Here is a 24,082-nt window from a genome sequence, read left to right on the forward strand (position 1 = left end):
AGTATAAAGACAGGGTACATATGGACAGTATATACAGGTGGGGTGCACAGTATAAAGACAGGGTACATATGGACAGTATATACAGGTGGGGTGCACAGTATAAAGACAGGGTACATATGGACAGTATATACAGGTGGGGTGCACAGTATAAAGACAGGGTACATATGGACAGTATATACAGGTGGGGTGCACAGTATAAAGGCAGGGTACATATGGACAGTATATACAGGTGGGGTGCACAGTATAAAGACAGGGTACATATGGACACTATATACAGGTGGGGTGCACAGTATAAAGGCAGGGTACATATGGACAGTATATACAGGTGGGGTGCACAGTATGAAGGCAGGGTACATATGGACAGTATATACAGGTGGGGTACACAGTATAAAGGCAGGGTACATATGGACAGTATATACAGGTGGGGTGCACAGTATAAAGGCAGGGTACATATGGACAGTATATACAGGTGGGGTGCACAGTATAAAGGCAGGGTACATATGGACAGTATATACAGGTGGGGTGCACAGTATAAAGGCAGGGTACATATGGACAGTATATACAGGTGGGGTGCACAGCATACAGTAAATAGGCACAGTGTACAGCATATGCAGGCACAGTGGACAAGGACAGTATATACAGGCTCAGTGCACAATATATACAGGCACAGTGTACAATGCACAGTATATATAGGCAGGGAGGGAGGTACGCAACGTACAGTATATATAATCAGGGTACACAATGCACAATATATATAATCAGGGTACGCAACGTACAGTATATATAATCAGGGTACGCAACGTACAGTATATATAATCAGGGTACACAATGCACAATATATATAATCAGGGTACGCAATGCACAGTATATATAATCAGGGTACACAATGCACAGTATATATAATCAGGGTACCCAATGCACAGTATATATAATCAGGGTACGCAATGCACAGTATATATAATCAGGGTACGCAATGCACAGTATATATAATCAGGGTACGCAACGCGCAGTATACACAAGCAGGGTGCACATAAGGCAGTATATACAAACTGGTCAATGGTCAGCTTATACAGGCAGGGTGCACAATATATACAGGAAGGGTACACAATGCGAAGCACATAGGCGGGTAGGGCACGTACACAGTATGCAGGCACAATGAACAGACTAAACAGGCAGAGTGCACAATGCACAGAGTGTGTATAAAGGCAGAGGGTTCATAAACAGTATATATGGACAGGGTTCACAATATATACAGACGGGGTGCACATGGACAGTATATACATACACAGTATACACATGGACAGTATATACATACACAGTACACATGGACAGTATATACATACACAGTGCACATGGTAAGTATATACATACACAATGCACATGGACAGTATATACATACACAACACACATGGACAGTATATACATACACCATACACATGGACAGTATATACATACACAATACACATGGACAGTATATACATACACAGTGCACATGGACAGTATATACATACACAGTGCACATGGACAGTATATACATACACAACACACATGGACAGTATATACATACACAATACACATGGACAGTATATACATACACAGTGCACATGGACAGTATATACATACACAATACACATGGACAGTATATACATACACAATACACATGGACAGTATATACATACACAGTGCACATGGACAGTATATACATGCACAATGCACATGGACAGTATATACATACACAGTACACATGGACAGTATATACATACACAGTGCACATGGACAGTATATACATACACAGTGCACATGGACAGTATATACATACACAATACACATGGACAGTATATACATACACAATACACATGGACAGTATATACATACACAGTGCACATGGACAGTATATACATACACATGGACAGTATATACATGCACAATGCACATGGACAGTATATACATACACAGTACACATGGACAGTATATACATACACAGTGCACATGGACAGTATATACATACACAGTGCACATGGACAGTATATACATACACAGTACACATGGGCAGTATATACATACACAGTGCACATGGACAGTATATACATACACAGTGCACATGGGCAGTATATACATACACAGTGCACATGGACAATATATACATACACAGTACACATGGACAGTATATACATACACAGTACACATGGGCAGTATATACATACACAGTGCACATGGACAGTATATACATACACAATGCACATGGACAGTATATACATACACAGTACACATGGACAGTATATACATACACAGTGCACATGGACAGTATATACATACACGGTGCACATGGACAGTATATACATACACAGTACACATGGGCAGTATATACATACACAGTGCACATGGACAGTATATACATACACAGTGCACATGGGCAGTATATACATACACAGTGCACATGGACAATATATACATACACAGTACACATGGACAGTATATACATACACAGTACACATGGGCAGTATATACATACACAGTACACATGGGCAGTATATACATACACAGTACACATGGACAGTATATACATACACAGTACACATGGGCAGTATATACATACACAGTGCACATGGGCAGTATATACATACACAGTGCACATGGACAATATATACATACACAGTACACATGGGCAGTATATACATACACAGTGCACATGGACAGTATATACATACACAGTGCACATGGGCAGTATATACATACACAGTGCACATGGACAGTATATACATACACAGTGCACATGGACAGTATATATAGGCACAGTGCACATGGACAGTATATACATACACAGTACACATGGACAGTATATACATACACAGTGCACATGGACAGTATATACATACACAGTGCACATGGACAGTATATACATACACAGTGCACATGGACAGTATATACATACACAGTGCACATGGGCAGTATATACATACACAATACACATGGACAGTATATACATACACAATACACATGGGCAGTATATACATACACAGTGCACATGGACAGTATATACAGGCACAGTGCACATGGACAGTATATACATACATAATGCACATGGACAGTATATACATACACAGTGCACATGGACAGTATATACATACACAGTGCACATGGACAGTATATACATACACAGTGCACATGGACAGTATATACAGGCACAGTGCACATGGACAGTATATACAGGCACAGTGCACATGGACAGTATATACATACACAGTGCACATGGACAGTATATACATACACAGTACACATGGACAGTATATACAGGCACAGTGCACATGGACAGTATATACATACACAGTGCACATGGACAGTATATACATACACAGTGCACATGGACAGTATATACAGGCACAGTGCACATGGACAGTATATACATACACAGTGCACATGGACAGTATATACATACATAATGCACATGGACAGTATATACATACACAGTGCACATGGACAGTATATACAGGCACAGTGCACATGGACAGTATATACAGGCAGGGTGCAATGCTTTGTCTCCCACTAGGGGTACATCTCCATTAGGCTGGTGCTGCCTCCTCCTCCCCCCGGCATCATCATCATTGTTGAGGAGGAGGAGGAGGAGGAGGAGGAGGACTCTGGGCCATGTTTAAGCTCAGCCAGGCCCCTGCTCCTCTTTCTCTTTCTCTCATTCCCTCTTTTCTGTGATCCGGGGCTGCAGAGGCTCCTGCAGGGATAGGGGCACAGTCACACAGCGGGCACAGGACACTCACCATGGAGCTGCTCTGCTGTGAGGTGGACACTATCCGGAGAGCCCATCTGGACCGGAACCTCCTGACTGACCGGGTGCTGCAGACTATGCTCAAAGCCGAGGAGAACTGCTGCCCGTCCGTCAACTACTTCAAGTGTGTGCAGAAGGAGATCCTGCCCTACATGAGGAAGATCGTGGCCACTTGGATGCTGGAGGTTCGTGCATGGATCTTCTCTATAGGTCACCTCCAGACCACCAGGACTGGGGCTCCTTCAGCTTCAAGGTTGCAAAACCAGGAAGCTTTCTCTCTCTCTTTTTTTTTTTAAGTTTTGGAAGGTTCCTCAGCTCTGAAACAAGGGGGTCTCCCCTCCTCTGGGGGTCTGGGTGGGTGGTCATGAGTTGCCCAAGTCGTGGTTCTCTAGAAAGGGGGGGGGGGTCCCTGTTCATGTTCTTCCTATAAGTGCATTATGTGAGCATTAATATTAGTAATTATAAGAAATGCCCTGTTTTATTTTTTTTTAGTTTTCCCTGTTCTTGCCGGATGCCCTACACCAGTGTTTCCCAACCAGGGTGCCTCCAGCTGTTGCAAAACTACAACTCCCAGCATGCCCGGACAGCCTTCGGCTGTCCGGGCATGCTGGGAGTTGTAGTTTTGAAACAGCTGGAGGCACCCTGGTTGGGAAACAGTGTCCTAGACTGACGAGGAACCTCAGGCACATTGTGTGTCTTCTAGTCCCATAAAGTCCTATATACCCACGTTCTCCCTGGGCCTGCCTGCCCCTGAGGGTCACCTCTCTGCCCTTCTTCAGGTGTCCCTCAATAAGTGGCCTACAGTCCACGTGTACAAGAAACAATAGTGCCACGTTTAGGGCTCCTCAGGGGAATAAGGGATTTTATTTTCTTATTCCTGCACCATCCAAAAAATAAATAAATAAATAAAAAAAAAAAGAAAAGAAAAAAAAAATCCTTAAAAAATAAAATAAAAATCCCTAAAAAAACAAATAAAATAAAAAACGTGTACAATAAACAATAGTGCCACGTTTAGGGCTCCTCAGGGGAATAAGGGATATTATTTTTTTTTTATTCCTGCACCCTCAAAAAACAAAAAAACCTAAAAAAGGAAAAAAAAATCCTTAAAAAATTAAATAAAAATCCCTAAAAAAAAAAAAAAAAAATTCTTAAAAAATATAATAAAAATCCCTAAAAAAAAAAAACGTGTACAAGAAACAATAGTGCCACCTTTAGGGCTCCTCAGGGGAATAAGGTCTTTTATTTTCTTATTCCTGCACCCTTCAAAAAAATAAAATAAAATACCTAAAAAAAATTAAAAATAAATAAAAAAAATTAAAGAAATCCCTAAAAAAAAAAAAAAAAAAACACTTTAGCCCAAATCCACTTCCTGCCCTGCAATGAAGGCTCACATGTTCTTTCCAAAGTCATTGCAGGAACAGAAGTTTTTTTTGCAGAATATTTAGATATTTTGTTAAATATTATTATCCATTCATTGTCCATGTATAAGTACAAAGTACCCATTTGTTTCTCCTGCAGCCTAGTATCAGCCAGATGACAAACTCATTTTTGCTGCAGTGTTTTTTTATTTATTTTATTTTTTATTTAATTATTTTTTTATGTATTTATTTATTTAATTATTTATTTTATTAATTTTTTATTTTTATTTAATTATTTATTTTATTTTATTAATTTTTTATTTATTTCTTTATTTTAATTTTCATATTTAATTATTTTTTTTTATTTAATTTATTTTTATTTTTTTTAAATATTTTTTTTTTGCATGTATTTAAGACAATCCCATTCTAACCAGCGCTACCACCTTGTCTTCCCCTCCTCCACCCCAGGTCTGCGAGGAACAAAAGTGTGAAGAGGAAGTTTTCCCACTCGCTATGAACTATTTGGATAGATTCCTTTCTGTGGAGCCGCTAAAGAAGAACAGACTACAGCTGCTGGGGGCAACGTGCATGTTTCTGGCATCCAAAATGAAGGAGACCATCCCTTTAACTGCAGAGAAACTCTGTATTTACACAGATAATTCCATCAGGCCGGAGGAGTTACTGGTAATTTCCTGTTTACTGTACATACACAGGCTGCACATATGTTTTTTAGGAGCCCTTTGTGCCATAAATGGGGCTTTTTGTGCCTTCGGAGAGCGAGAAACCCTTTCTAGGTCACCGCAGAGCGTTGCGCCGCGGTTATTTGCGGTCGGCCACGATGCCTCGTGCAAACTGGGAATGTTTGGGAATGAAAGAAAGAGAGGATCTTATAATGCAATTTCCTATGAAATCGTGAACAATGTAACATTTATATACCACGCTTCTGCCACATGCGGGGCCATTCTCTTTGGATTTGGCGCCCTCAAGAGGATGAAGGCCGAACTGCATCGGCGCTGTGCGCTCTAGAGCAGCGTTTCCCAACCTGTGGGTCTCCAGCTGTTGCAGAGCTATAACCCTCATCATCCATCGGGAGTTGTAGTTTTGCAACAGTTTACAACCACCAGTTGTGTAACACTGCTCTTTGGGGGCAAATTGTAGCTAATGTGCAACTATTGGGAGTTGTAGTTCTATAGCAGCTCGAGGTGATATGAAGTCAATTCTTAATCTGATATCTATTATTGTTACATTTATTCCATAGACCCTGTCGGTATACATAATGCTTTATCTAGATATCTGTTGATAGAATGTTAATTTTTATACAATTTTTCATATCTGGCATGTTGTCAGCTTTTTATATCTATATACTATGTTAGAAAACGTCGTCAATATACCTGCTTTATCTAGTTTTCTATAGACAGTATGTTAATCTTCATAACCATTTTGGAACACTTTTTTGAAAACATCTTCATACCTTGCATATTGTCAGTTTTATAGCTATATATTATTTCAGCATATATCATTGATATGCCTACTTTGGCCAGATAGTTTCTAGATAGTTAGTTACGTAACTTGCATGATGTCAGAGTTTTATAGCTATATATCACGTCAGCATAGATCGTCGATATACCTGCTTTATCCTGATAGTTTTAGATAGTTACATAACTTGCATGGTGTCAGAGTTTTATAGCTATATAGTATGTCAGTATATATCGTCGATATACCTGCTTTATCCAGATAGTTGTAGTTAGTTACATATCTTGCATATTGTCCTTGTTATAGCTATATATTATGTCAGTATATATCGTCTATATACCTGCTTTATCCAGATAGTTGTAGATAGTTACATGTCTTGCATATTGTCCTTGTTATAGCTACATATTATGTCAGTATGTCATATTATCTATTGCTATATACCTGCTTAATCTAGATAACTGTAGATAGTGTGTTGATCGTTTTGTAGCATTTTGCATACCTTGCATGTTGTCAGATTTTTATATCCATGCATCAGGTCAGCGTACATCATCGATATATCTACTTTATTTAGACATCTGTAGATGGTATGTTAATCTTTAGAACATTTTTCATATCGTGTACGTTGTCAGATGTTTATAGCTATATACCATCTCCGCCTACATCATCGATATACCTACTTTATCCTTATAGCTGTAGATACATTATCAATTTTTAAAATATTTTTTTGTAACATTTTGGTTGAGACTTTTTGCATCTGATTCTTAACCTTTTCTCTTTCTCTCTCTCTACTTTTTTATCCCTACAGATCATGGAGCTCTTAATACTAAACAAGTTGAAGTGGGACATGGCCTCTGTGACGCCTCATGACTTTATTGAACATTTTCTTAACAAAATGGCACTGACGGACGACACAAAGCAGATCATCCGCAAACATGCCCAGACTTTTGTTGCTCTCTGTGCTACAGGTACGGGTGTTATAAGGCTGATCCTCACCCTCCTATTCCCACTGTTACTGTAAATTCCGAGAACCCATTGCACGTTTAAACCCCTCATGTTGTATTGTGGATTACTGACTATGGGGGTAAACAAACAAAAAAACAAAAAAATGTGCCGGAAAAGGTAAGTTAAAGCACCGCTGTGCAGCAAATTCCTTAAATATTATACACAAAAACAGAACAAAAAGTCACGTGCAGCTGAGCTGTAGTGGAATTTTTTATATTTGCAGATATAGCGGAGCTGAATGAATCTGAATTCCCCTCTGCTACATCTCTTCCTGGACTTGCTGCTTGCTTTAATTGAATCTGATTGGCATTGATCAGCGCTGCGCCACTGTTGTTGTGCCAACTGGAAGCCACACATTGTGTATTGGATAAATAAGCAGCTTTGTAACGCTGGGCCCAGCCACTGCCGGTTGTCAGTTCAGCCAAGCATATCATTGTGTGCTAATGGTCAGTGCTGAGACTCTGTGCAGTCGCACACTCCTAACTGTGTTCGTGAAACTGACACCCACTGCTGACGTCTGCTGCTGACATCTCCGCTAGATGCACAGCTAATGCTTTGTGCCGTATGCTGGAGGCGCGTTTCGGGGGAAAGCTTCTGCCGGTGCAGACCGCATACTGAGTCAGGAGCTGGCTGATCGGTCTATAGATCATTTCCAGGCAAACCTTTATAATCTGAGCAGCTCCTTTAATGGATAAAGATGTTGCCATAATAGTTATCGTTGCCAAGGATCTTGATACATTGTATCTCGTTCCTTTGTTATCACCAATAACACATGAATTTAACCTCTATTTGGAGTCTCGGTTAATAGCACGTGATTCGCATAATCGGCATACTTTGCCTGCAGTGTCAGGCGTCTCATGTGGAACCTTTGCTTTACCTTTTATGTGTGTTAATGATTTATGGGTTGTATGGTTGTTGTGTCCTATTAAAGTGACAAACCGGTCACAAAATGATGCCTCCCCACCACTTTGGAATGTCACAGAACATGCTTTGGCATTCTCAGCCACAGGATTGGTGCCAAATAAGCGCGATTTGATGAGACCGGATGAGCCTGATGAAGCGCAGGCGAGATCTTGTATGTTTAGGTTAACCCCCTGATTGCTGCAGCTCTTTATGGCATTGCCCTAGAGCACTACTGTGTGGAATGAGTTGTTATCCAGCCTCGCCCCGGCCAGGGTGACCTGTTTTGTGTAGCTCTGACCAGTGAACCTGCTGAATGCACAAGCAGTTCAAAGGTTGCCGACTGGCTTGTTAAGATTCCGGTACTTTGATCTGTTTCCCTGTTGTTTCAGGCTAAGTTGCACACGTCGTCATCATTTTGCCAAGGCTCCAGTGAAGTTGCTGAATCTGATTCAGTCACAAATGAATGGGTTGTGTACACAAATCACACCAGTCATAGGCCCTTGTAGGTGCCGCCGCAGAACTACAACTCCCATCATGTCCTGACAGGAGCTGGTTAGGGATTGTCACATTATATTATGTAGTAGAATCTGGAATCCGAGACTCTTTGAGGCTGCAGCTTTTTCTTTGTATAGACTGTTGTTTCCACGTTGCTGCTGTTTATTAATCACTTTCTATAGCCTGCTAGTGAATAGGCTGGATCCCCTCCCATAGATAACATAAGAAATCATGGATGTGGTAGACTGCAAATCGGAAAAACAGGGACTATTTATCTGTTTGTATCCGTCTAAATAGAAGAAAATTCTACATTGAAATACTGCATTCCTACATTTGGTTTTATCTATCTATTTTGTATAGTCTAACTATCTATCATTTTTCTATTATCTATTTCACATCTATGTATTTAGTATCTATCTTTCTATCAATTTTTTTTACTGCATTTTTATTTAATATAGTCTATCTATCTATCTCATATCTATCTCATATCTATCTATCTCATATCTATCTCATATCTATCTATCTCATACCTATCTATCTCATATCTATCATCTATTTATCTCATATCTATCTATCTCATATCTATATCTATCTCATATCTATCTATCTATCATCTATCTATATCATATCTTATCTCATATCTATCTATCTATCTATCTATCTCATATCTATCTATCTCATATCTATCTATCATCTATCTATCATCTTTCTATATCATATCTATCTCATATCTATATCTATCTCATATCTATCTATCTCATATCTATCTCATATCTATATCTATCTATCTATCTATCTCATATCTATCTATCTATCTATCTCATATCTATATCTATCTCATATCTATCTATCATCTATCTATATCATATCTATCTCCTATCTATATCTATCTATCTATCTATCTATCTCATATCTATCTATCCATCTATCTCATATCTATCTATCTATCTCATATCTATCTATTTATCTCATATCTATCTATCTCATATCTATCTATCTCATATCTATCTATCTATCTCATATCTATCTATCTCATATCTATCTATCCATCTATCTATCTCAGTGTTTCCCAACCAGGGTGCCTCCAGGTGCTGCAAAACTACAACTCCCAGAATGCCTGGACAGCCTTTGGCTTTCCAGGCATGCTTGGAGTTGTAGTTTTGAAACATCTGGAGGCACCCTGGTTGGGAAACACTGATCTATTATCTATCTATCTATCTATCTATCTATCTCTCTCATCTCTATCTATCTATCTTCTATCTATCTATCTTATATCTATCTATCTATCTCATATCTATCTATCTCATATCTATCTATCTATCTATCTATCTATCTCATATCTATCTATCCCATATCTATCTATCTCATATCTATCTATCTCCTATCTATCTATCTATCTATCTATCTCATATCTATCTATCTCATATCTATCTATTTATTCTATATCTAGCTGTTATCTCACATGTATGTCTCTGTAATCTTTCTGTATTCATGTATCTATACATTTTATTGTTAGTTGCTCCATTTCTCGGTGAATACAGTTTTCAGGAGGGCACACAGACTTGTGCGGTGAATGGCTCCTCTTTTTTGGCATGTGCCAGTAAAATGCCGAATCTTTAACCCTTCATTGAAGCCCCAGCTGGTGTAATAAAGGGGCCGGTGATCGGGTCCCGCGTGCTGTCTAAACAAACGCGGGAAGCAGCGTGCAGCACACACAGACTTGGGCGCACACCTTCACATTGAGTTATGAGGCCAGTTCCCGCCTGTTGCCTCTTCTTGCCATGATTGATGTCCTCAAGTTTGATTTGGCTGCATGAAAGGATTTTCATTCATGTCTCTCAGACGGATGGAATGGCTCCTTTTACAGGAGAGAAAGGGGGGGGGGGTTACTCAAGTAAAATGGGAATCTTCCCCTCCCTACCTCCCCCCCCCCTCCCTCCCTTAGCGTTGCACAGCCTGGGCGCTGCTTTGTGTCCCTTCTTGGTGGCTGCCACTCTTTTCTTTATCAACGCTGAACTTGTTTATTCTTTTTGGATGAAGTCTCAGATAGGCTGCCGGGGATGTGTGTAGGCCCCTTCTCTTTTGTGCCCGTGTCAGGTTCAATTCATCTCACCACTTCCCTCTTGTTCCTGAGCGTTCAATAGCGCAAGATGAAGCAATGGAGTCTGACAATACTGACACACTCCAATTGCAGGGTTGGGGCCCCTTGATTAATATGCTAAAATTAGTGGTCTCTGCCTGGATTATTCCATCCAGAATGTAAAAAGGAGCTTGTCTGGGGTAGTTATGGCCTGTAAACTAAAGTATTGGACCCCATATAGCTTGTAATGGAGGCCTCCGATCAGAGCACCATAGACCAGTGACTTATATATAAAAAAATATATATATATATATATATTTATTAATGCATTTATTTCGTTTATTTATTAACATTTTTATTTTGTTTATTTTTATTTTGTTTTTTTTTTAATATTAAAACTGTTGTCAGCTATTAGGCATGGAGGACCACAGGTGTCCATTGGGAACAATGGCTGCCCATTGATTTTAATGAGCTGCCTGTAATACTATTGAATTTACATTGTGATCCCTCCAGCCCCCCCACTAGGTCTCTGAGTTGCAAGACCCCCCGGTGAAAGGCTTCAATGTAGGATAGTGACAGTGTAAACAGAGGAGTAAACTAGAGAAGAGTCCTTGCAGGACAATGGAAGTTCCATTATTATGCATTGGTTGCACAGCCTTAGAACTATGGTATCTATGAATGGTGGGGGAGTTAATACATAGTGGAGTAGGGCTAGGACATGAGATACTTAGGTGTTGCATGAGATCCTTAAAATTAGTTTGGTAAATGGTGCATGATATTCTTAGATGGTGCAAGAGATTCGTAGGTGGTGCATGGATTTTTTTAGATGGTTCATGAGGGGTACTCCGGTGGAAAACTTTATTTTTATTTTTTTAATCAACTGGTGCCAGAAAGGTAAACAGATTTGTGAATTACTTCTATTAAAAAATCTTACTCCTTCCAGTACTTTTTAGGGGCTGTATACTACAGAGGAAATGCTTTTTGTTTTGGATTTCTCTTCCGTCACGAGCACAGTGCTCTTTGCTGACACCTCTGTCCATTTTAGGAACTGTCCAGAGCGGCATATGTTTGCTATGGGTATTTTCTCCTGCTCTGGACAGTTCCTAAAATGGACAGAGGTGTCAGCAGAGAGCACTGTGCTCATGACGGAAAAGAAATCCAAAAAGAAAAGCATTTCCTCTGTAGTATACAGCCGCTAAAAAGTCCTGGAAGGATTAAGATTTTTTTTAATAGAAGTAATTAACAAATCTGTTTAACTTTCTGGGTCCAGTTGATTAAAAAAAAAAAAAAAAAAAAAAAAGTTTTCCACCAGAGTACCCCTTTATAATGAGCTTCCTAGATGGTTCATAAATTCAGATGGTATATGGATTCCTTAGATGGTGCGTGAGCTTTTTAGATGGTATATGGGCTTTTTAGGTGGTGCATGAGTCTTTTAGAAATCACATGGGTTACGCAGATGGTGCACGAGATTCTTAGGTGGTGCATGGATTTCTTAGATGGTGCACGAGCATCTTAAAATGACCTTCATAGATGATACATGAATTTTTCAGATGGTATATAGACTCCTTAGACAATGTGCGAGCTTTTTGGATTGTACATGAGATTTTTGGATGGTGTATGGACTTAGATGGTGCATAATGTTGTTAGATGGGTTATGGACTAAGAAGGTGCATGAGATTCTTAGATTGTGCATAGACTTAGATGGTGCGTGGACTTAGATGGTGCATAGACTTAGATGGTGCATAGACTTTGATGGTGCTTAGACTTAGATGGTGTGTGGACTTAGATGATGCATAGACTTAGATGGTGCATAGACTTTGATGGTGCTTAGACTTAGATGGTGTGTGGACTTAGATGATGCATAGACTTAGATGGTGCATAGACTTAGATGGTGTGTGGATGTAGATGGTGCGTGGACTTAGATGGTGCATAGACTTAGATGGTGCATAGACTTAGATGGTGCATAGACTTAGATGGTGTGTGGATGTAGATGGTGCGTGGACTTAGATGGTGCATAGACTTAGATGGTACGTGGACTTAGATGGTGCATAGACTTAGATGGCCCATAGACTTAGATGGTGCATAGACTTAGTGCATAGACTTAGATGGTGCATAGACTTACATGGTGCATAGACTTAGATGGTGCGTGGACTTAGATGGTGCATGGAACTCTTGGATGGTTAATGAAATAGATGCTACAGATTTTGAACCCACTTATAGGAATAGTTTGAAGAGAGTGTATCACCTGTTTCTTGTGATATGGACCCTTTGTAGAGGATCACTATATATGGGCAGCCATGTTTATGAACTGAATAGGAATGAATGAGATCAGAGAGGCCCTCTCTCCATCTAGGTGATCGGCCCACTGTGATTAATGAAGCCAGCAGTTCATTATTTTATCCAAGGACTTAAAGGAACAGTAAATAAACAGCGCATAACATGGAGAAGAGCCCTCGGTGCTTTGTGTCAACAGTTCATTTTTCAGAGCAGGTTCCTAAAACAAACTTCACAAATGACTTTGCAAACAGTTCAGCACTGGATGGGCCTTTCAACTGCGCATCCCCCAAAGCTGTTCCTGGGTGTCCCGGGCCAGTGTGATGTGCAGAGTGTGTGTGGGAGGAAGTGTGTATTTACACGCTCATTGCTTTCTGTGATACCGGATTATAGAATCCTAAGCGGAGCTCGATGAATGAATCACTATTTTGGCACAATGGCGCCGCTTTTCTCCATTGAGGGAAATACGCTGTGACCCCCTCCTCCCCCCTCTAAATTTTACGGGTATGTTCCCGGTCTTTGCGCATGGCAAGGAGAATTGGTTCACTACTAGATGGGTCGTGGTAGGATTGAGTTGGCGGTAAGGGAATTAGAGTGTAAGTTCTTCTGCTTGCAATCTGCTGCCTCTATCGTGAAGCGGGAGGGGGGGGGGGGAAAGCGGCGGAGAAAAGCTTTAAAAATGTGGATTATTCCTGGGAGAGAATGGCAGGGCTGCTGAATGGGGCAGTCCGGCCTCTTCAGGAAACACGAGACTGGCTTTGTATAGACCTACAGCAATGCAGCTTGGACGGGGTCCCAGTGTCCTGGCACCATTGTGTCCCAGCAGAATGGAGCGGAGTGTCGCCTGTGTTGGGACCCCAGGCACTTAGCTCTGGCACATTTCATTGAGCCTCTGTTGTCATGATGGATGACGGCCAGTGACTGGCAGCTAGACGGTGACAAAGGATTTCTAAAGGTGTGATCTTGGTTGGAATAGGCAATTGCCGGTTTGTGAAAGCGCCCAGATATTTATTACTAACTGCTTGCTGTCACTTTGGGAAGCCCAGAAACAATTCAGGCCCTTAATCCTGGAAGCGGCGGCTGTAATGTGCCCGGGAGAGGGGAGAGCATTACCAGGTCACTTTGAAAAGCCGCACAGAGTGAATTCTTTTGTGCAAGGAAGCAAAAGTGACTTGATTGTGTTACATGACTTCTACTGTACCCAGAGCGGGGGCACCATCAGGGGACAAGCTTGTTAGAACACTTTGTTGGATTAAACTATTAGGAAACAAGTTGACATCTGCCTAAGGTTCTTCAGCCGGGCACCTTCACAGTACAATGTACAGAACTAACTCGAAATGCATTGTATCAGTATAATAAATAGTGCCGCCATTATAATTAATAACTAGTGCCGCTATTATAATTCCTATCGAGAATAATGATTGACCATAAAGTGTCCATATAATCAAAGGGTTAGAGAAAAAAAAATACCTGTCTGGTATTGCAGCTCAACAACATTTAAAGGGGTTATCCGGGAAAAAACTTTTATATATATATATATATATATATATATATATATATATATATATTTATATATATCAACTGGCTCCAGAAAGTTAAACAGATTTGTAAATTACTTAAAAACTATAAAAAAAAAAATCTTAATCCTTTCAGTACTTATGAGCTTCTGAAGTTAAGGTTGTTCTTTTCTGTCTAAGTGCTCTCTGATGACACGTGTCTCGGGAAACGCCCAGTTTAGAAGAGGTTTGCTATGGGGATTTGCTTCCCGAGACACGTGTCATCAGAGAGCACTTAGACAGAAAAGAACAACCTTAACTTCAGAAGCTCATAAGTACTAAAAGGATTAAGATTTTTTAATTGAAGGAATTTAAAAATCTGTTTAACTTTCTGGAGCCAGTTGATATATATATATATATATATATATATATATATATATATATATATATATATATATATATATAAAAGTTTTTTTCCTGGATAACCCCTTTAAGTAAGCGAGATTTAAGCTGCAATACCAGACACGGCCAGCGGACAAGAGTGGTGCTGTTTTTGAAAAAATATGTAAAAGATAGTCTCTTGAGTTTTTGTAACCTCTTAACTAATCCTTATTGTCTCTTCTCTTTGTTGCAGATGTAAAGTTCATTTCCAACCCCCCCTCCATGATTGCAGCTGGGAGTGTAGCAGCCGCCATACAGGGTCTAAATTTGGGGAATACAGACAGCATCTTCTCTTCTCAACGCCTTACCCTATTCTTATCACAAGTCATCAAATGTGACCCGGTAAGTAAATTCATATAATATTTGACTGGCATGGCACTAGGGCTGGGGGCGGTATGACCAAATGTGTGTATCGTGGTATTTTTGTAACTTTTGGCGGTTCCGCGGTATATAACAGTATTTTCTCCTCTCCCCCCCCCCCCCCAAATTAATTATCAGCCCAGCGCTGCCCCCATCGGGGTAAATACTCACATGTCACCCGCAAGCGCTGCCTCCTCGTCTTGTGTGTTGCGGCCGCCGGCGCTGACACTCTATATTTTGCGGTATCCCTATGCCCGGGCTGCAAATGGGAAACAAAATTAAATTTAACGCACGTTCCTACGTCGGCCTTACGCTGGGGACGGGAATATCGGAGAGCCGGCAGCCTATCACCGGCCGCAGCAATGTTCCACCTCGGCCAGTGATAGGCTGAGCGCACTGTCATGTAAGGAGCTCTGTTCGGCTTCTTACATGACATTGGGCTCAGCCTATCAGCGGCCGAGGTGGAACATCGCTGCGGCCGGTGATAGGCTGTCGGCTGTCTGAAGTTCCCGTCCCCAAGAAGCAGGTGAGGCCGATACCGGACCAACGGGAGGTGAGTTAAAGTTTGTTTTGTTTATTTTTTGCAGCCCGGGCATAGGGGATACCGCACAGTATAGAGCAGTGGTCTTCAACCTGCGGACCTCCAGATGTTGCAAAACTACAACTCCCAGCATGCCCGGACAGCCGTTGGCTGTCCGGGCATGCTGAGAGTTGTAGTTTTACAACATCTGGAGGGCCGCAGGTTGAAGACCTCTGGTATAGAGTGTCAGTGCCGGCGGCCACAACATAGAGGAAGAAGAGGAGGGCAGCGCATGCGGGTGACATGTGAGTATTTACCCCAATGGGGACAGCGTTGGGCTGATAAATAATTGGGGGGGGGGAGCAGAACAGCGCTTGCGAGTGACATGTGAGTAGTTCCCCGATGGGGACAGTGCAGCGCTGGGCTGATAATTAATTTGGAGGGGCAGAACAGCGCTCGCGGGTCACATATGATTAGTTCCCCGATGTGGGGACAGCGCAGCGCTGGGCTGATAATTCATTCATTCCCGAGGGGGAGGGGCCAAACCGGTATTGCGGTATGGGTCAAAATTCATATCGCGCAGCACAAAAATTTCGGTATTCGGTATGAACCGGTATACCGCCCAGCTCTACATGGCACTAGGTTAGTTGGGTTTGCAATGGCGGGTATTTGATGGATTGGTAATGACTCGAGCCCTTTGACTTGAGCCCTCAGGTCTTTAGTGATGCGCTTCAGTGACTTAAAGGACCAGGAGGCTTAAAAAAGTGGACTGTAGTCAGTGACCCATGTCACGAGGTCGTAAAGTTGGATCCATCACTACCGTGTTGTCCAAATCTAGCTGTAGACAGTAATGATGTTGAGGTAGAGAAGGATCAGACATGTTTTGGTAGAGATGGGTCAGTCATGTTGGACTTCAACTGCTTGACCTTTTTCTTAGAGAGATAAGTTGTCTGGCAACAGCTTACCCCTCCCATCTCCAATGTGAACACTTAAATGTTCGGCCATCCCTCTCTGTAGATGGTCAATTTTAGAAGGTGCATAGAGAAGAGAAGATGATAATGAGCCACTCAGGAGTATCTGATGTATGTTCCTCCCCCCAATATGACACCTTAGGCTGATCCCCCCCCCCCCCTAGGACTGGGCCTCATAGCAGGCACCTAGTCAGCTTGCGTGGAATGTACACCCTTGAGCCAATTTAGATGAGTAGTTAACAAATAACACAACCTCTGACACATTGACGGAAGGCTGATCAATAAGCGTTTGAGCTGAAAAACAACAAATTCTGCTTCTCTTTCTTTCCGGGAACTCAAGTAGTTTTTCCACATTAAGCCGTTGACTTCTTGTTATCGTGACCGGTCCTTGGTAAACATCCATTAGGCCCATCTGTGGACTGCTTACTATAGCGTTTGGTAAAAATAACCTCTCCGGGAAGCTTGTGTGAAGTGTGATCTGAAGTTAGGTGAGGAGGCATGAGGTACTTCGTGCTGCGGGCCTCCCCGATGTCACATTTCCTGAAGCTCTTTTGGTTTCTGCCTCCAATATGGCCGCCACGTTACGGTTCCCGGGTTTGCCTTCTATCTCTCCGGTATGTGTCCTGACTTCTTCGGCGCTGTTATTGGCATACAATGTTCCGGCCATAGGAGTCATTAGGCAGGGACAGTTAGTTTTCCGTCGTGTAATTAATCTAGAGAGGGTTTGGGGGTTGAGCACATTGTGGGCAGCGAAAAATCTGAGTAGTGAAGCAGAAAATGTTTTGGCAGAAAGTAGCGAAGGGTAAAGTAAGTGCCCCGTTGTTTCCCTGCCTCAAGCAATTTCCATCTGACGGCAGAATTCTCTCATGTGGGGTCCGCGCACATGTCACTAGGCGGCTGGGATACGTTTATTAGGCCTCTGCGGTAAGGAGATCATTGTCCCAAGTTTAATTACCCAGGACGTGGGTTATGCTGGATGACTACATTGTTCCCTGTTATGACCCAGCCTGTGGTGCAGTGATCTTCAACCTGCGGACCTCCAGATGTCGCAAAACTACAACTCCCAGTATGCCCGGACAGCCAAAGGCTGTCCGGGCATGCTGGGAGTTGTAGTTTTGCAACAGCTGGGGGCACCCTGCTTGGGAAACACTGGTCTATGTAGAGGACAGGAGCTTCTTCAGGGTCCTGTACAGTACACAATGTCCTAAAAAAGTAATGGAGCCGCCCTCACCTGGTGTCCAAAGGAGCAGCTAACCCTGGTACAGGTAAAGTGTACAGAACATGTAATACCTCCCTGTACTGTAGGGGGCGCTACCAGACACCAGTCAGTGCATGCACTTCAGTAATACAGGTGTTTTACCAGTGAAATGTCCATTCTGATTGGTCGGTTCTTCCAGCTATTGACACGTTTCACAGATCTGGACTGTCCGTAGCATTGTAGGTTGAGTCTGGTTTCAACTTACAATGGTCCAGAAAAGACCATTGTATGTTGAGGTATATATATATATATATATATATATATGTATTTAGATATATATACACTATAGAAGCTAACTATGGATAAATATATACATGTCCATATTACAATCCGTACTTGAATCCCATCTGATGTGCGCGAGGTCTTAGGGTACGGTACGTTCACACAAGTGGATTTTTTTGCGGGTTTTCCGCTGCGTATTTGAAAGAGGGCGGGCTCTACTCGGGTATCCGCAGCAGATTTTTCGCGGCGGAATTTACGCTGCGGAAAATCCGCCTCAAGCCCCATTGAAGTCAGTTGGGACTGAGGCGGATTTTCCGCAGCGTAAATTCCGCAGCGGAAAATCTGCTGCGGACACCCGAGAAGAGCCCGTCCCCTTTCAAATACGCGGGCATGCTTGGAGTTGTAGTTTTGCAACATCTTGAGGTCCGCAGATTGAAGACAGCAGTATAAAGATATTACATAATTGTCCTATGTAAAAGACCCGGCAAATTAAAAATGTTCATTTATTGGCTGATACTCTGGAATCAATCATACTTAAAAATGATTATTAGTCAACAGAGCATATTTCCGTGTAAACTGGCGATCTGCTGCCGACAACGCTGGAAGTGAATGGCTGCCAAAACCAGCGCCACACTTGTCCTCAGGTTGTGTGTGGTATTACAACTTGGGTCCATTTACTTCAGTGGAACTGAGCTGCAATACCGCACACAACCTGCAATACCGCACAGTTTTTTTTTTAAAGAAATCCGCTCTGCTTTTCTTATCCTGGAAAACCCCTTTAATGCATGCAAAAATAGTGTGCAAACTTAACCTAAGGGTATGTTCACACTGCGGAATTCTGCGAGTAGAATTACACGCTGTGAACATTACCATCAGTGTGAATGGGTCCTCCGCAAGACCCGTTCACACCGCGGAATTGCAGCAGCGGACAATTCCGCCGCTAAAATTGTTCCGCGCAAAGAAAGAACATGTTGTTCTGCGTGCACTGCATAGGCATCAATGGTGACGGCGCAGTGCCGCACGGTCCTACCACCAAAGTATTTTCGGTGGCGGACGCCAGTCTGAATCTCGCGAGCGGAGATTCCGCAGTCTGAACATTCCCATAGAGGAAAAAAAATATTAGAATTTGAAACTTGGATGGGACAGATCCAGGAGATATAATAGGAGTGGGAAAAGTTCTTATCTATCTATCTTTCTCATATCAATCTATATATCTATCTATCTATCTATATATCTATCTATCTCCTATCTATCTATCTATCTCCTATCTATCTATCTCCTATCTATCTATCTATCTAATATCTATCTATCTCATATCTATCTCATATCTATCTATCTATCTATCTCATATCTATCTATCTATCTCCTATCTATCTATCTATCTAATATCTATCTATCTAATATCTATCTATCTATCTATCTCATATCTATCTATCTATCTCATATCTATCTATCTATCTCCTATCTATCTATCTCCTATCTATCTATCTCCTATTCAATCTATCTATCTATCTATCTATCTAATATCTATCTATCTCATATCTATCTATCTATCTCATATCTATCTATCTCCTATCTATATATCTCCTATCTATCTATCTATCTATCTATCTATCTATCTATCTATCTATCTATCATCTATCTATCTAATATCTATCTATCTCATATCTATCTATCTATCTCATATCTATCTATCTATCTATCTATCTCATATCTATCTATCTATCTATCTCATATCTATCTCATATCTGTTACGCCTAGCGCTCCGGGTCCCCGCTCCTCCCCGGAGCGCTCACGGCGTCTTTCTCCCTGCAGCGCCCCGGTCAGTCCCGCTGACCGGGAGCGCTGCACTGTCATGGCCGTTGGGGATGCGATTCGCACAGCGGGACGCGCCCGCTCGCGAATCGCATCCCAGGTCACTTACCCGTCCCGGTCCCCTGCTGTCATGTGCTGGCGCGCGCGGCTCCGCTCTCTAGGGCGCGCGCGCGCCAGCTCTCTGAGACTTAAAGGGCCAGTGCACCAATGATTGGTGCCTGGCCCAATTAGCTTAATTGGCTTCCATCTGCTCCCTGCCTTTATCTGTCCTCCTCCCATGCACTCCCTTGCCGGATCTTGTTGCCTTGTGCCAGTGAAAGCGTTTAGTGTTGTCCAAAGCCTGTGTACCTGAACTTCTGCTACCCATCCTGACTACGAACCTTGCCGCCTGCCCCCGACCTTCTGCTACGTCTGACCTTGCCTCTGCCTAGTCCTTCTGTCCCACGCCTTCTCAGCAGTCAGCGAGGTAGAGCCGTTGCTAGTGGATACGACCTGGTTGCTACTGCCGCAGCAAGACCATCCCGCTTTGCGGCGGGCTCTGGTGAATACCAGTAGCCTCTTAGAACCGGTCCACTAGCACGGTCCACGCCAATCCCTCGCTGACACAGAGGATCCACTACCTGGAAGCCGAATCGTGACAGTAGATCCGGCCATGGATCCCGCTGAGGTGCCGCTGCCAAGTCTCGCTGATCTTCCCACGGTGGTCGCTCAGCAATCGCAGCAGATTGCCCAACAAGGACAGCAGCTGTCGCAGTTGACCGCCATGTTACAGCAACTTCTGCCTCTGCTACAGCAGCAACCATCTCCTCCGCCAGCTCCTGCACCTCCTCCGCAGCGAGTGGCCGCTCCTAACCTCCGCTTGTCCCTGCCGGACAAATTTGATGGGGACTCTAAACTCTGCCGTGGATTTTTGTCTCAGTGTTCCCTGCATATGGAGATGTTGTCGGACTTGTTTCCTTCAGAACGGTCTAAGGTGGCGTTCGTAGTAAGCCTTCTTTCAGGAAAGGCCTTGTCTTGGGCCACACCGCTCTGGGACCGCAATGATCCTGCCACAGCCACAGTCCAGGCCTTCTTCGCTGAACTCCGGAGTGTCTTCGAGGAGCCAGCACGAGCTTCTTCTGCCGAGACTGCCCTGTTGAACCTGGTCCAGGGTAATTCTTCCGTTGGCGAGTACGCCATACAATTCCGTACTTTTGCTTCTGAACTATCCTGGAATAATGAGGCTCTCTGCGCGACCTTTAAAAAAGGCCTATCCAGTCGCATCAAGGATGTGCTGGCCGCACGAGAGATTCCTGCCAACCTGCAAGAACTCATCCATCTAGCTACCCGCATTGACATGCGTTTTTCTGAGCGACACCAAGAGCTCCGCCAGGAAAAAGACTTAGATCTCTGGGCACCTCTCCCACAGTATCCGTTGCAATCTACGCCTGGGCCTCCCGCCGAGGAGGCCATGCAAGTGGATAAGTCTCGCCTGACCCAGGAAGAGAGGAATCGCCGTAGGGAAGAAAATCTCTGTCTTTACTGTGCCAGTACCGAGCATTTCTTGGTGGATTGCCCTATCCGTCCTCCACGCCTGGGAAACGCACGCACGCACCCAGCTCACGTGGGTGTGGCGTCTCTTGGTTCCAAGTCTGCTCCTCCACGTCTCACGGTGCCCGTGCGGATTTCTTCTTCAGCCAACCCCTCCCTCTCAGCCGTGGCCTGCTTGGACTCCGGTGCCTCTGGAAATTTTATTTTGGAGTCGTTTGTTAATACATTCAGCATCCCGGTGACCCGTCTCGTCAAGCCGCTCTACATTTCCGCGGTCAACGGAGCCAGATTGGACTGCACCGTGCGTTACCGCACAGAGCCCCTCCTCATGTCTATTGGACCCCACCTTGAGAGGATCGAGTTCTTCATTCTCCCCAACTGTACCTCTGAGGTCCTCCTCGGTCTGCCTTGGCTCCGGCTTCACTCCCCCACCATTGATTGGACCACCGGGGAGATCAGGAACTGGGACTCTGCCTGCCACAGGAAGTGCCTCTCCCCCCCTCCCAGTCCCGTCAGGCAAGCCTCTGTGCCTCCCCATGGCCCCCGTCCTGGTGTCACACTGCCCCGTGCCAGGCCTCGCCCTCTGCCCTCCCTCCCCATTCCCACTCCTGCTGTACTGCCTGCCGTTGAGGAAACCCTCCATTCTTTCCCGGTGTCCTCATCCCAGGGGAGGCAGTTACCGGACAAAGAGAAGGGGAGACCTAAGGGGGGGGGTACTGTTACGCCTAGCGCTCCGGGTCCCCGCTCCTCCCCGGAGCGCTCACGGCGTCTTTCTCCCTGCAGCGCCCCGGTCAGTCCCGCTGACCGGGAGCGCTGCACTGTCATGGCCGTTGGGGATGCGATTCGCACAGCGGGACGCGCCCGCTCGCGAATCGCATCCCAGGTCACTTACCCGTCCCGGTCCCCTGCTGTCATGTGCTGGCGCGCGCGGCTCCGCTCTCTAGGGCGCGCGCGCGCCAGCTCTCTGAGACTTAAAGGGCCAGTGCACCAATGATTGGTGCCTGGCCCAATTAGCTTAATTGGCTTCCATCTGCTCCCTGCCTTTATCTGTCCTCCTCCCATGCACTCCCTTGCCGGATCTTGTTGCCTTGTGCCAGTGAAAGCGTTTAGTGTGTCCAAAGCCTGTGTACCTGAACTTCTGCTACCCATCCTGACTACGAACCTTGCCGCCTGCCCCCGACCTTCTGCTACGTCTGACCTTGCCTCTGCCTAGTCCTTCTGTCCCACGCCTTCTCAGCAGTCAGCGAGGTAGAGCCGTTGCTAGTGGATACGACCTGGTTGCTACTGCCGCAGCAAGACCATCCCGCTTTGCGGCGGGCTCTGGTGAATACCAGTAGCCTCTTAGAACCGGTCCACTAGCACGGTCCACGCCAATCCCTCGCTGACACAGAGGATCCACTACCTGGAAGCCGAATCGTGACAATATCTATCTATCTATCTCATATCTATCTATCTATCTTACTATCTATCTATCTATCTCATATCTATCTATCTCATAACTATATATCCTATTTCATATGTAAAAAATTCTGTGTTCACAGGCTCTGAAGAATACGCAGCATGTATTTACACAATTATTTATTCAATAAACTTTATTTATATAGTCCATGAGAACACATCCAAAGGTTTATGGAGATCTACTGTATTTGTTGCCCATAGCAACCGATTCCAGCGCAGCTTTCATTTTGCAATCTGCTCTAGAATACCGAAAGCTGTGCTGTGATTGGTCGCTATGGGCAACAAAGGCAATGGTGCACTGTAATGTAGGCCCTGTACTGTAATGTAGGCCCTGTACTGTAATGTAGGCCCTGTACTGTAATGTAGGCCCTGTACTGATTTGGCCAGTATAGAGTTCAGAGACCACAGCTTTACAGCATGCACCCTCTAAGGAAGTGTTTCTCAACCAGTGGGCCTCCAGCTGTTGCAAAACTTCGGCTGTCCGGGCATGCTGCAAGTTGTAGTTTTGCAACAAATGGGGACACCCTGGTTGGGAAACACTGATTTTGAGGGAATGTTGTGGCTCAAACCCGCTGTGGGAACCTCACGGGTAATCCGCCCACATGAATGTATCTTTGGGAGTTATGCCATGTACGTTGGGAATCC

At 43.7% G+C, this 24,082-nt stretch overlaps 1 protein-coding gene across 2 annotated transcripts in view; it reads left to right on the plus strand.

Annotated features, from left to right (window-relative positions):
- The first annotated feature begins 3,679 nt into the window (after positions 1-3,679).
- Positions 3,680-24,082, plus strand: part of CCND1 (cyclin D1) — a 177,362-nt gene continuing 156,959 nt past the window's right edge. Inside the window, exons 1-4 of one of the 2 annotated variants that reach the window (XM_056527578.1) lie at positions 3,680-3,966; positions 5,608-5,823; positions 7,418-7,577; positions 15,497-15,645. In XM_056527578.1, coding sequence (XP_056383553.1) covers positions 3,775-3,966; positions 5,608-5,823; positions 7,418-7,577; positions 15,497-15,645 — 717 coding nt within the window. In that variant the 5' untranslated portion in view covers positions 3,680-3,774. The remainder of the gene's footprint in view (positions 3,967-5,607; positions 5,824-7,417; positions 7,578-15,496; positions 15,646-24,082) is intronic. The other variant, XM_056527577.1, reaches the window with a different exon arrangement.

This window comes from Hyla sarda, chromosome 6 (genome assembly GCF_029499605.1).
Source record: "Hyla sarda isolate aHylSar1 chromosome 6, aHylSar1.hap1, whole genome shotgun sequence".
In the NCBI taxonomy this organism is placed as follows: Eukaryota; Metazoa; Chordata; class Amphibia; order Anura; family Hylidae; genus Hyla; species Hyla sarda.